This window comes from Pseudoliparis swirei, chromosome 17 (genome assembly GCF_029220125.1).
Source record: "Pseudoliparis swirei isolate HS2019 ecotype Mariana Trench chromosome 17, NWPU_hadal_v1, whole genome shotgun sequence".
NCBI classification, from domain to species: domain Eukaryota; kingdom Metazoa; phylum Chordata; class Actinopteri; order Perciformes; family Liparidae; genus Pseudoliparis; species Pseudoliparis swirei.
In genome coordinates this window covers 6,298,665-6,311,264 of record NC_079404.1, presented here as the reverse complement: position 1 = coordinate 6,311,264, position 12,600 = coordinate 6,298,665, and the positions used below count along the sequence as shown (strand labels likewise).

Below are 12,600 nucleotides of genomic sequence, written 5' to 3'. Positions count from 1 at the left end.
GCTTTCAACTGTTGTGATGTTTGCTTTAGTTTGCGGGTCTGAGGGTTATACCAGGGAGCAAACCTCCTCTGCCTCACTGTCTTCTTCTTCAGAGGGGCTATCGAGTCCAGTGTCATTCTCAGTGAGCCTGTGGCACTGTCAACAAGATGATCAATCTGGGACGGACTAAAGTTAGACCAGGAGTCCTCTGTTATATTGAGACGTGGTATTGAATCAAATGCATGAGGAATCGCTTCTATAAATTCAGCTACAACATTGTCAGTTAGACACCTAGTGTAGAAACTTTTGACTAACGCTGTACACTCTAGTTATAATTATTTAGATTAGATATATATATATATATATGTTATATACATACATATATATTTGTGTATATATATGTGTGTATATATACATATATATATATGTATATATAGTTATATTACACATGTAATTGCAAACAATTCAGCATCAGGGTGGGGATCTGGTGTGATAATTCAGGAATTTCTGACACCAACAATATCTCCCACTTTGGTGAAAATAACTTATTGTATCTGGTTTTACTTCGTAAGGAACTGCACACATATTAACCACAACAAAAGAAGCTAATGTAGGCTGTTAATCTGGTTGTAAATGAAATGGCACTACATTACATCAGTCACCCATTCACACCCATTCATACACTGATGGGAGGGGGTAAAGTGTCAGCTGCACCTGCATCAACAACAGCGGAAACTAATATTAATACACATTCAGTTATCAAGCTCCTCTTTCATGGAACCAGCTTCTACTTTTCAGTCCGCGAGGCAGACACAGTCAACTCATTTAAGAGTAGACTGAAGACTTTCCTTTTTAATAGTGCTTATAGTTAGGGCTAAATCAGGTTTGCCTGGTCCAGCCTCTAGGTATGCTGCTATCGGTTTATAGGCTACTGGGGGACGTTTTAGGATGCACTAAGCACCTGTATCCTCTTCTTTACTTATGGATACATTTTCATCTCTCGATTGCACATTATTAACTCTGCTTCCTCCCCAGAGTCCATGTGACTTCACGTTTATGAATCGGCGTGAGACTTAGGCCTACAGCTGGTGAACTTCTTTATTTTCTTTCTTTCAGCGAATACAATTGAACCAAAAATCTTTCATCAATACCTCCTTGTCACCACCGTAATAGCATTAGCCTCATACGGGACCATTAAAACTATTACAACTTTATATGAAATGCGCATCCGTCCGTAATAGTTAGCCGTACCGTCAAATTTGAATTTTAACATAAAATAAAGGTGCGCTTCCTTTTAACATTTCAAAATAAAAGTCCGATTTAGCTCTAAGAGGAATTAGATTAAAACATATACAACATCATTAAAACAATACAATATAAAAAGGCATACAACAAAACCAATAAAGCAGATACAAAAGAAGGCAATCAACACAAAACAATAAACCTTCTAAGGGGTTATATACAGTGACAATAGCCGTTTCTCAATTCAAAGTACACCGAGTACAGACAGACTTGTGTTCTTTTGGAGTCTGGTCTTCGGAGTCCAGATTCCGAAGAACCGGAGGACGGTCTTTCTGCGATTGGAACAGCAGCTAATTTGATGACGTCACCACATCAGCTGTTCTTGCTCATGAGTTTACTCCAATTATTCACTGTAAATTATTTTTTACAGTCAAACAAAATATGACAGCCCTACTTTTTCAGGGTTTGTGTGTATATAAATATATATTATTTATTTATTTATTTATATCCGCACAATTCAAAATAAAAATAATCATATACGCATATAATTGTATATATATTGTATAAAAAATAAAAACATATATATATTGTTTATAGTAGTATAAACTCAAAAGTTATGAGGTCGTGGTCTGAAAGATGACTTGGAGGAGTTGATTCATTTAGGCTGACATTCTTTATGACTCAGCCGAGTTTCAGTAAGACAAAATAAATCAATGCGATTGTCTGATATTAAATCATTTACTAATACAGCTTTAGATAACAGAGCTCTAATATTTAGGAGTCAACATTTAATGTTCCTGTTGTGTTGCACTGCTGAAATAGTGGTGTTAATCTGTATGAGGTTATTTTGTATGACTCTTCTTCTGTTTACTTTGGATTTATTTAATTAAAGTGGCCATGGACACAGTCTCTACTCTTGAGTTGTTGGTGGGTAACTGCTCCAATGGAAGAGCAGAGAAGGGTGTAAGACTACAACTCTGCTCCCGGTTCCTGATCTAAACTCTTGGTTGTCATGGATTAAGTATTAAATATAGCAGTAATTGACTTTCTCATGATGCACAATCTTGTTTCTGTAAAACACATTGAATTATTTTGTGTAAGTGGAGTTAGTGAGTTTCAATTTTCTGGTCCAATAAGAAGGATTGTGGGAAACAAAACACCACTTCCTGGTGCTTCAGTCCGCCATGTGCTGCATAACAGTACACCAGCCACTAGATGGACCTTTGTTCACTCTGAAGTAAGCTTCACCTTATGCACTCATTACATTGCTTTGCAACCATACACAGTTGGTTGGGACTTCATTCTGGGGTCTCACTTTTCTGTTCTTGCTAACTTCCAGTTGAATGGAAGTCAATTCACTTTTCGTCTGAGCAGCTTTCCCTGCTACCACGTTTCCATTTTTATTTCACATCACATAGTTAAGAACGTAATGTGACAGGAAAGCGATTTAGCTCCTAAAACTTCCTTTTATGCTTTTATTATTTTTCAGAGCTTTTAAAATGTTTTCCTTTTTGGGTTTCTTTGTGCACTTCATTATCTTTAGCGAAAATGTACCAGGTTATAGTTTTAGTTCTACAAATATTTAAAAACAAAAACTCACTAGTTGCATTAACGGTTAACCCCACTTGGCCGATGATCTCAGGTCACGTTCACAACACGTGTGTGCATGTGTGTGTGTGTGTGTCGTGCCTTATTTGAACTCTGGAGTGTTTACGCCTTCGGCACAGCTTATTCTGTCAGGTGAGAGCATTTAAAATAAGGAGGCAGCAAATAACAAACACAGTGAGACAACAGAAAATGTAAGACTCGACTCTCCTCTCCAGGAACTGCTCATTATAAGGGCGGGAACAAAGGAAACAATCTACAGGAAATCAGCTGAGCGCTTCTTGTTTTGTCCATGTTTTCCTTTCATTTCTCACCAGACTAATGATTCCTTTATTCACAGCCACGATACATCCATCGCTGGCTACCCGTGTCATGTTACTCTCTTGTTTACCTACTTTATTTACTAGCCATTTCATCTGTTTTTGACTTATTTATCTTCACATTACTGACTGAATGCCTATAGCCAAGTAAGGTTTGACTGAAATCATGGCATGTTTCAGATTGCATTACTTCCAAATCACCTGAAAGAGAATATTATTTATTCACCCAGTTAAAGAAGGGCACTGCATTGATTTAATATTGGACTCGCACCAGGTTAGGAGACTTGTGAGAGACAGATAAACAAAACAGTTTGCTTTTTATGGAGACCACAAATTACTGTGAATGTATATGTAGTAAACAAAATTAAATACAAATTGTGCGCCTCTTGTATGCTGGGGTAAATACAGTATTTAGGTCCAAGGGAAGTACATATTTTTAAAATGAGGTTTGATTCTATTGTCAGCAAAGCAATATTGCAAAACAACACATGTAAAGAGAGGTTGAATGTGGGGTGACAATATAAATGATGACACATTTTGTGAAATTACTTTAATTCAAATCCGATGCTTTACAAAGGCTGTCGTGATGACTACGTCCACTTCTTATATACAGTCTATGGTAGTGTCTCAAGTAATTGGTTGTTGTAGACAATAAACATCAAATGTATGAAAAATAAATTTGAAGGCTTTTTCGAGGATACCCATACTCAGTTTGTGTTTTCAATGGTTGCTGTCACGATGATGTCTCTCTTTAATCTGGACACTGGCAGCTATGACCTAAAGCTATTAATTGGTTGATTACTACTAGACCATTTGTCGCGCCCAATTCAAAACTCAGTAAAGTCAAACCTCTGAGTCCATGTCATGGTAATTGACATTCTGGACATCACTACAGATACCGTAGTTGGAAGTACTTGTCTGGGGCCCAGGGGTACTTTTCCCAGGTTATGGTACTGCCTTGATGGAAGTGTATAGTTCCCCATCCAAATCCGTTCAGGTGTGTTTGTATGAACTGGAGTTGGCATGAGCCAATTAAAAAAAAATCTGATTATGTTTCTGTAATCAATCCAGCTACATTATGACTATCATATCGCAGCCACTCACCACGGCCTGTTTCCACATCTGCCTGTCTGCCATCTGCTCGGAAGCTACTTCAATAATAGCATGCAGCTGCAAAGGAAATAGAGGGCTGGGAAGGGGAGGGGGTTGTCTGGTGGAAGGAAGCACGGGGGCGGTGAAAGCAGAGCTATGATGCAGACAGCGAATCACATGAGCAGGGATCTGTTTACAAACTGTAGACGAGAAGTGGTGAAGGGAGACGAGGAAGTAGAAAGGAGGGGAGTGAATGTGAGAAGAAGAGAACACAGGAGAGGAGAATATCTGAATTCACATTAGCAGCAGTGTCTTCCTGTGTCATATACCTACCAGTGTTCTTTGTTCAGAGCACGGAGGCAGTGGACGAGATGAGACGTTGCTTTCCACAGGGACACTGAGGCCGTCTGCCTGGTTGGCTGGCCGTGCTGCCGGGAAAAACCCATTCATGTCTTTTCCTTTTGTCTCTCAATAATTGTCCGCGGCAGGTTTTCACAGCAGGAGAAGAGGGGAAGCGACGTGGAGCTCTAAAAAGGAGATGACAGAGAGGAAAGGAAAGGAGGGGAGAAAAGAAGGGAGGGAAAGCCTCGTGACAATGTTTTGAAGGAGAGTCAAAACAAGAAAAGCAGGGACTGCGTTCGGCTAAAGGTACATATCCAGAGCACTAGATGGTAGTTGGAGTGTATTTCCATACTGCCAGTGACATTGATGTGTGTTTTCTCTCTCAAAAGACACATTTCCAAGGCTTTAGTCTTTGTCCTTTAGCGGCAAATCACCACTGGACTGCGGTTGGAATGAGCCGCTGGTTATCTTGGTAATGTCTTCTCAGATCTGCTTAGTCCAGACCAAAAGGATTTAACTCACTGCACATCTGCTCTTAACATCAGGATTTTGTTAGTCTGGACCTATTAACGTAATGGACACACAGGTCATAGCTTGAGCTTTTATGGAGCCCAGACTTTGTGATAACGGAGAAGTCAAGACCCCAAAGATGTCCTGGGTCTGTCAACCGAAAATTTGCATATTTGATGCATCCTGTCCAATGGTGTAACGGTAAGTGTACTGGAGTTTTTTTCCCCGTAAACTCAAACTTAGCTTAGTGGTAACTAGTTTAAGCTAACAGGCGTTGCTGTTAGTTCACCCCATCAAGGCTCCGGAGACATCTTTGCACTCATTGCCTGATCAGGGGGTAGCATATAAGCCATATAAAAAACCTCCACACCTGTCGATGTGCTCTCTTTTTCACTCAGCCACCTTGAGGACAAACACAGCACTCTGTGAAAACGAGTGTCACCCTCTGGCTACGATGTCACTCTAACAGGGCTCTCTCAAGTTTTGAAGACAGGCAAGAATGACATTTCCATCAGCACCCCCCCCCCCCCCCCCCCCGCAGAACGAAATTTTCGAATATTTTCATCAGTCGCGCGCAATTCCAGGATGCTTTATTTTCATTGGTTGCTGGATTAAATCTTATCCAGATACGGGTTTTTTTCTGATTGGCTATTGTGTAGCCCATTTCTTTTTTTTGATTGGCTGATAAGTGGCTCCCCTTTTTTCAGCGTGAGAAATACGATGTGTGGCGGGAGTGCGTGACTTAAGACCGAAATGCGTGAGTCTCACGCTCAATGCGTGACACTTGAGAGCCCCGCTCTAAGCAAAGTATTTATCTTGTTACTATTTCAGCCTGCTCGCTTCCTCCACTTTTCAAGAAGCGGGGGAGTATGTCATCGGCGACTAATTAGCCCTGGTACTAGTACCACGAGGAAGATGACCAGCTCGTCTGTGAGGAAGGACCTTTGTTCCTACTGCCTCTTCGACGACACACCCAACACTTCTGTGCGAGACTCGTTCAGCCCAGGCTACGTAACAAGCTAGACTAGCTGGCTAGCTCTAGCTACACTACCTGCTAGCATTTCCTAATGTGACTTGGTTACCTTGTTGACAATCAATGTAATATATATTGGTTGGTATTCACTGCTGGCTTAGTTGCAAGTTGTTTCTGAAACAGATGGGAGAACCAACCCCTGGTAACTGTTAGGTGGGTGACACTCAGGCTGTGTCACTAGCTACCGCTAGCTGGAGGTAAATGTAACTTGAGTTATATGCAGGTAACTACGACTTATTTCGTGGAGATTCGTTGTTACTAAATATGTAGACCTAGTAACTGCAAGGTGTTTCCGCTGCTTCCTTCTTCCCCCAGATCTCCTGTTGAACGCCCCCTAAAATCCCCCCACTGTACATGTACAACCAACCAACATTTTAAATATAGGATGGCAACTGCCAAAAGTCCTCCAACCAATGAGATATGTCACAACAACTACATCCGCCTCTTGTCTGGCTATGGTGCTACAAAAGGCTACTAACATCTGACTAATATCGCATTTCAGAATTACACCAGTATTCAAAGAAACTATTGAGTTTCCATTTACTATATAGACTCTGAAACAGACAAACCCATATCAGTTATGTTTTTGTCGGGGTAAAAAAGTCAGTAGCAACATGTGGCATGATTATATGCTGCTTATTCTTAAACATCTATAAATAAACTATTACAAATTAAATTAAATTATTTTTTAATTTTTTATAAAATATGCAGATGTGAGATATACGGTAGCTAGTTTAGCTGCAAGGTCAGCGAACAGTTATGGCTTTTAAACATAAACGTCAAAACTACCCCACTCCACTGATCAGAGCAACACCTAAACTTAATTCTAACCTTATAAATTTAGTTGAAAGGCCAATATGAAGCGTCAAAGTTGTAGACGACCACCTTGTTGGTTTGTGCAGTAAGTTGTTCCCCACAAACAGAGTGGGCTTTCAGGGCTGGGCCCCTTGAAAACCAAAAGTTGTCAAAAAATACTCCATGCCATTTATGCAAAAATAATTCAAAGTGATGAACAGCCAGTCTTTGAATGCCACGTGTGGGCGAATGTGGGTCAGTGGTTAGGTCAAAATGCATCTGAAAACATGAATGTGTATTTGCATTATGATCAACACGTTTGTGAGTGAGTGCCTTGTTCTTTGTGTTGAGTTGGTTTGGACTCTCATTCATGCCAACCCAATATTTTATGTTGATAATATGGATATGATGCAGTTTGATAAGTAATTTTATTTATTGTCGAAATTTCTAAGACTTTACAAGGAAGGGGTGCTTCAAGTATGCATAACTATTTCAACTGGAATGGTATATATTCAGTGGATAGTTCAGAATGCTCACTTTGAAGTACACTTCGAGAGGAGTTTCACCCTAACGAGACTACAAATCTGAGGAAATATTGCATTTTGTCATTATGAAAATCCTCTTTGAATGCTGTGCTACTGTACTGGTGCTGGTGTAACCCTAACGCATATGTGTTAATACAAGTTAATATTCTTCTGTTTCCATCCATTTCTTCGCCTGTCCCGTCCTCTTAGGGTGTCTTTGTGACCTTGGATTGCAGAACTCCGACCGCTACTGCAAGATGACATCTGAGGAGCTCTTCCACCTGCCGCTCAACATCTACATCATCATCCTGGGCATCGGCCTCTTCATCCTCATGCTCACCCTCATCTTCTGCTGCTACATGTTCAGGTACGATATAACAGACGTGGCTGGGTTAGAGCTACCGGAACAGAATTCACACAGTCACAGTCGTCATTCTGGATTAACAGTCAACAGTCTGTCAAACGAGCAGAAATGTAGAATGTGGCTTTCGCATATTTCTAATACAATTGCATGTATATTGCACATTCTAGTATACACACTAGATTATGACAACATTCTACACAATTATCTTGGTTTTAACCTCGAAACTAACCTCGAAAAACAAATGTTTTAGCATGTCTGTCTGTTCTGTTTGTTCCATCTTAATATAAGACTTATAGATTTCTATCATACATTTAGGCAATGTAATCTTTTAAGTCGGAGCATATAGGCAATGAACAGAAAGCACAATTTTGCAATGTCTGCCTGTTTTAGCTTTTTACAAAGCCCATGCACTGAGTTTAAGTTTAAACGTTTTAAACTCAGATTTGAAAACTACGCATTCACTATTATTTGGTGCCTCAACTACTTCAATTAGTGACATCCTGTATTTTTATACTTGTTATAGACTGGGTTTCAATACTTGAATGCAGAGGCCTCTCATTGTGTTACATGGCTGGTTGTCTGTTATTTGGCAATGACGAAGGTTCAAGAGAAAACTGCTTAAGGCAATTACAGACAGGTTGGAATTATGTCGGTCAGTGTGATGCTGTCCAGGATTTCTAGAACAACCTGCTAAAATATTTACTTTTGCTAAGGAGGTTAGGCTTTAAAGATTATTGTGGTTGTCAGAGAGATATGACAAAAAACATTTCAAAGACGGTTGTGATAAGTGGGTGTAATTTATTTGATTATTGGCAAAGCCAGAAGCCACCTGTAAAATCAGTCACTTACAATAAGGTTTCAAACATGAAAATGGTGGACATCTCAAATGCATTTTTTTAATTGTTTGCTGAGTCTAAAATAATGGTGACACATTTGTGCTTTCAAAAACGTATGATCACTTTAATAAAACATCATTTCCCATCAGAATTCCTCTATAAAGAGAAATGTTCGAGGTGCACAGGCTGTGACTTGAATTTGTCATTGTCTGAATTCCAGGGTTGCTTGAAGCAGTATCTCAACTGATTCGTATGGCATGATAAGACATGTCTTGACTAAGATAGATATGGACCACCAGAAACATGATACAATTTGTAGAAGTTATTTTCTTTTTCTGCTTCACAGACTCAGGCGACAAGTTGCAAGAGAACAGTACGGTTACAACGAGGTAATATATTCTGAATGCTGTGTATCCAGTTTTACTAGTGTCAAATTGGAATTCAAAGTATTTTCATCAGCTTTTTTTCTCTCTGGTGAACAACTCAATAACAACTCAATTCTCCCCAACAGGTTGTTTTGAAAGGAACGGGGAAGAAGCTGAGTCTAATTGGCGTAAGTTGAATACAGAATAATTAGGAGTCCATGAGCTCAATGCTAATGGAACGGAATGAATGTGGAAAACCAAAGGGTTTAAAATGTAGCTAAATTAAGCTACTGCTGCAATTTTCAGCAACAAACGTACTGCTGTAATGAGCGATATTGTCTGTAATTAGCTGGAAAATCTTAATTCAGGCTATTTTTAAAGGAGGTTCTGTTTGTTTGGCCAGTCGCTAACTAATCCATTGTACACTGTTGCAATCACCTGACAATTCTTCTGGATGTTTACTAAGATATGTCCCAATTACATACTACATAATAACGGTGGCCAGGTTTTTGTAAAAGTGAGAAATCTGGGCGTAGACCTTTTCCATTGCCTGTTGACGTAAAATGAATACAGAGAATGTGGGAGTCATTGAGCTCAATGCCAACTGTTTAGTGGCATACTAATAATAATAATAATAATAGGATGGAATGAATGTGTAAAACATGCTTTTATTTAGCAACACATTTATTGCTGTTTTGAGCTACATTGTCTGCTAATGTTGCAGTCCTGTGTAAAACGTGGCCATTTTCATTTCCATTTTGTTCCCAGGGCAACAGCTACAGTCCAAGTTTACTTCCTGTTAGCATCCTGTGCTAATAATGATTTGAACAGGAAAAAGAAAACGGCCCAAATCAAAATGATTATGTTGTCAGGTTTTTAAATCTATAGCATATTACCCTAATATTAGAGGGTGGTGTCGTCAGACAAATTCACACAAAATAAATAAGTGCTCTTCACAGCTCGGAGCAAGCTGGGAATTGTAAGCTCGAAGGCTAGTTTGGTGTTTAGTGTGTTAGATCTTGCATGCCAAAGCCAAAAACTTTATTTTGTAGTACATACTGTTCAATATTAAAATGAATAAAGGGTTATAGGATAAATAATATTATACCAGTGCAGTCGTGATTATTTAGGTAAAAACATTCACATTATTAGCTGCAGAATGCTTTATAATCAGGATACTCTGTATAAACTGAACATGGTTCACGCGTCAATTTTTAAATTGTTAAATTTTTTTCCCCCCCCTGTTCAGCAAACATGTGCGGTGTGCTTAGAGGAGTTTCGCAGCAGGGATGAGCTCGGTGTGTGCTCGTGCTCCCATGCTTTTCACAAGAAGTAAGTCCTACAACCGTGCTTGGTGATTATCAAATTTCAATGAGAGTGGAAAAGCTGACTATATTTGTGATTGTGCAAAGTTACAGTCAAATAAATAAGACAATACTTGAAGCATTTGTTGTTGGCTGTACATAAACCCGTGCAGCAAAAAGTATTTACTGATACATTTTGCTCAAGACGGAAGACAAACGACATTGAAACAATGAGTGGAATAGCACTTTCGGAGCAGTCGTTGTGTCTACAAATGTCCATGCTCCATATCGTCCTCACGTTACAAAAAACACAACTGCATTTTCAGACAAGTATCTCTTAGGTTGTGGTGTAGAACACATCCAAAGGAACATAATAAGACAGCATGAACTATTATTTTAACATCAAATCTGTCAAGTCTGGCCAGTCCTGTTTTACGGCTCTCAATTAAGCCGTTTAAACTCCTTTTTCTCATCTTGACCGCTGAAGATTCCAGGAATCCCTGTGTAACTTTACGGACTTTGCCCTACTTTGAAATGACAACACGTGGTAATGTCTCTCTCATCCATCCACGTTTCTCAGGTGTCTGCTGAAATGGTTGGAGATCCGCAGCGTCTGCCCCATGTGTAACAAGTCCATTTGCCGCCTCCAGCCTGACCCGCCTCCAGCATCTGAGCAGCCTCAGAGTCTCCTGGAGGTCTGAGATGGGAACAGCAATACCTTCTGCTCAACTGTCAGTGGACACCTGCCAATATAGACTCTGTCTCACCTCAACAGTTTGTAGTTTTAGTAATGCAGATATTCATTCAGACAGGGCTACTCTAGAAGTAGAAATTATATGATTGTCTGAGTTAAACCGTAAGTGCAGAGCCAATGAGCCGATACCTGGTCAATTAAATAGGGGGTCGGTAGATTATGGCAAACTAGCCAGCCTAGATACTGCTATTTTCAGCACAGAGCCGGATGCTAAAGCTAAGTGCCTTAGAGCTGCTGATAGATGACAGATTACACCTGTTAGCATTGGCACATAATGATGGGGGATTCATGCGTGCATGTAATACCAGTTTACTCCTCAATATAAATCTGTTATGTAGGAACTAATGACAGAAGAATTGTGGCTTATAGCCCTGAAGTGTGTGGCTCCACTTAATGCGTGGATAGTTATCATTGCAGGAACGAGCACGAGTAAGCTAGATTTCATCAAAAAAAGATCCAACCGAAAAGTCCAGCCCAGTGTTGCCAACAGTGTTAGCCATAAAAACACTTGGGTAGTCCTTATACTCATAATACTTTGTCAGAGCATTTGATTTACAGATTGCTGTTGGGGTGCAATGAGAATGTTAACAAATAACACAAAAAAAGAACACTAGCTTTACATTTAACTGCCAACAGTGAGACGTATATCCTACACTTCTCAACTGTGGCTAACTTCACCCATTGAAGTTTGATTTCGTTCGAAAAATTACAGCACCATATGTGCAATCAAGACAACAGCGTCTTGAGGGTTTCACATCAACATTGTGGCATCACATTCCTGATTTGAGGGCCTGTGGGGTCGGACAGAACAGCTTTGGCGCTGGACCCCTCGGCATGTGAAGTGTCACTGCTGTAACCCCACTGAAGAGATTTTACTTTTAACAAGATAGGAAAATTATAAACTAACAAGAATTGGTGCCGAGTGTATTTTGATTGTAGTCTGTCATTGTCTCCCAAACACTCAGCTCCATTGCCATGCCGATGGATTGTACCAAAGCCCTAAATGGCAAGACAGTCGCGTCAAATGGTATCTGGTAAAAACTACCCTCAAGTAAATATGTACTACATACATGATTTTAAAGTTATTTCTGAGGAACTGTTTTCTATCATACCTTGCTCTCAGTAAAAACGGTATAGTGTGTCAGTGATGCTAAACCACTTTGACCGTCATTTATCAAATAGCTGGATGTCATTGTTGCCAGTGGGACAGGTGAACTCTGTACTGTAGTGATATAGTAGACACACTGATATGAAGAGTATGTTTGAGCTGGTTTTCTGTCCGAGTGAGGTGCACCATACACACCATTCCTCTCTGTATGTAACGTGTAATATACTTTTATGAGTACTGTGTAAATTGTAAAATGCTTTTCAATTTCTGAAGTTAGAAAATATATATATGTATATGTATATGTAACCAGTGTTTTGATATGGTCATTTGGATCCAAGTCTTTTTTACTAGTTTTGCTATATGTCAACACTTAATGATGTTTATTTGTAAGCTGTTGTTATAATATATACATTTAAAGGTCATGCTA

The 12,600-nt window shown here is 39.6% G+C and overlaps 1 protein-coding gene across 5 annotated transcripts in view; it reads left to right on the top strand.

The window, feature by feature from the left end:
• The window catches only part of LOC130207504 (RING finger protein 122-like), a 16,841-nt gene extending 4,241 nt beyond the window's left edge, over positions 1-12,600 (top strand). Inside the window, exons 1-7 of one of the 5 annotated variants that reach the window (XM_056436152.1) lie at positions 4,447-4,886; positions 4,970-5,291; positions 7,653-7,809; positions 8,989-9,031; positions 9,154-9,195; positions 10,257-10,339; positions 10,892-12,600. In XM_056436152.1, the coding sequence (XP_056292127.1) occupies positions 5,267-5,291; positions 7,653-7,809; positions 8,989-9,031; positions 9,154-9,195; positions 10,257-10,339; positions 10,892-11,012 (471 nt within the window). In that variant the 5' untranslated portion in view covers positions 4,447-4,886; positions 4,970-5,266 and the 3' untranslated portion in view covers positions 11,013-12,600. Of the gene's footprint in view, positions 1-4,446; positions 4,887-4,969; positions 5,292-5,866; positions 6,277-7,652; positions 7,810-8,988; positions 9,032-9,153; positions 9,196-10,256; positions 10,340-10,891 lie in introns of those variants that run through there. The other 4 variants (XM_056436155.1, XM_056436153.1, XM_056436154.1 and 1 more) reach the window with 4 other exon arrangements.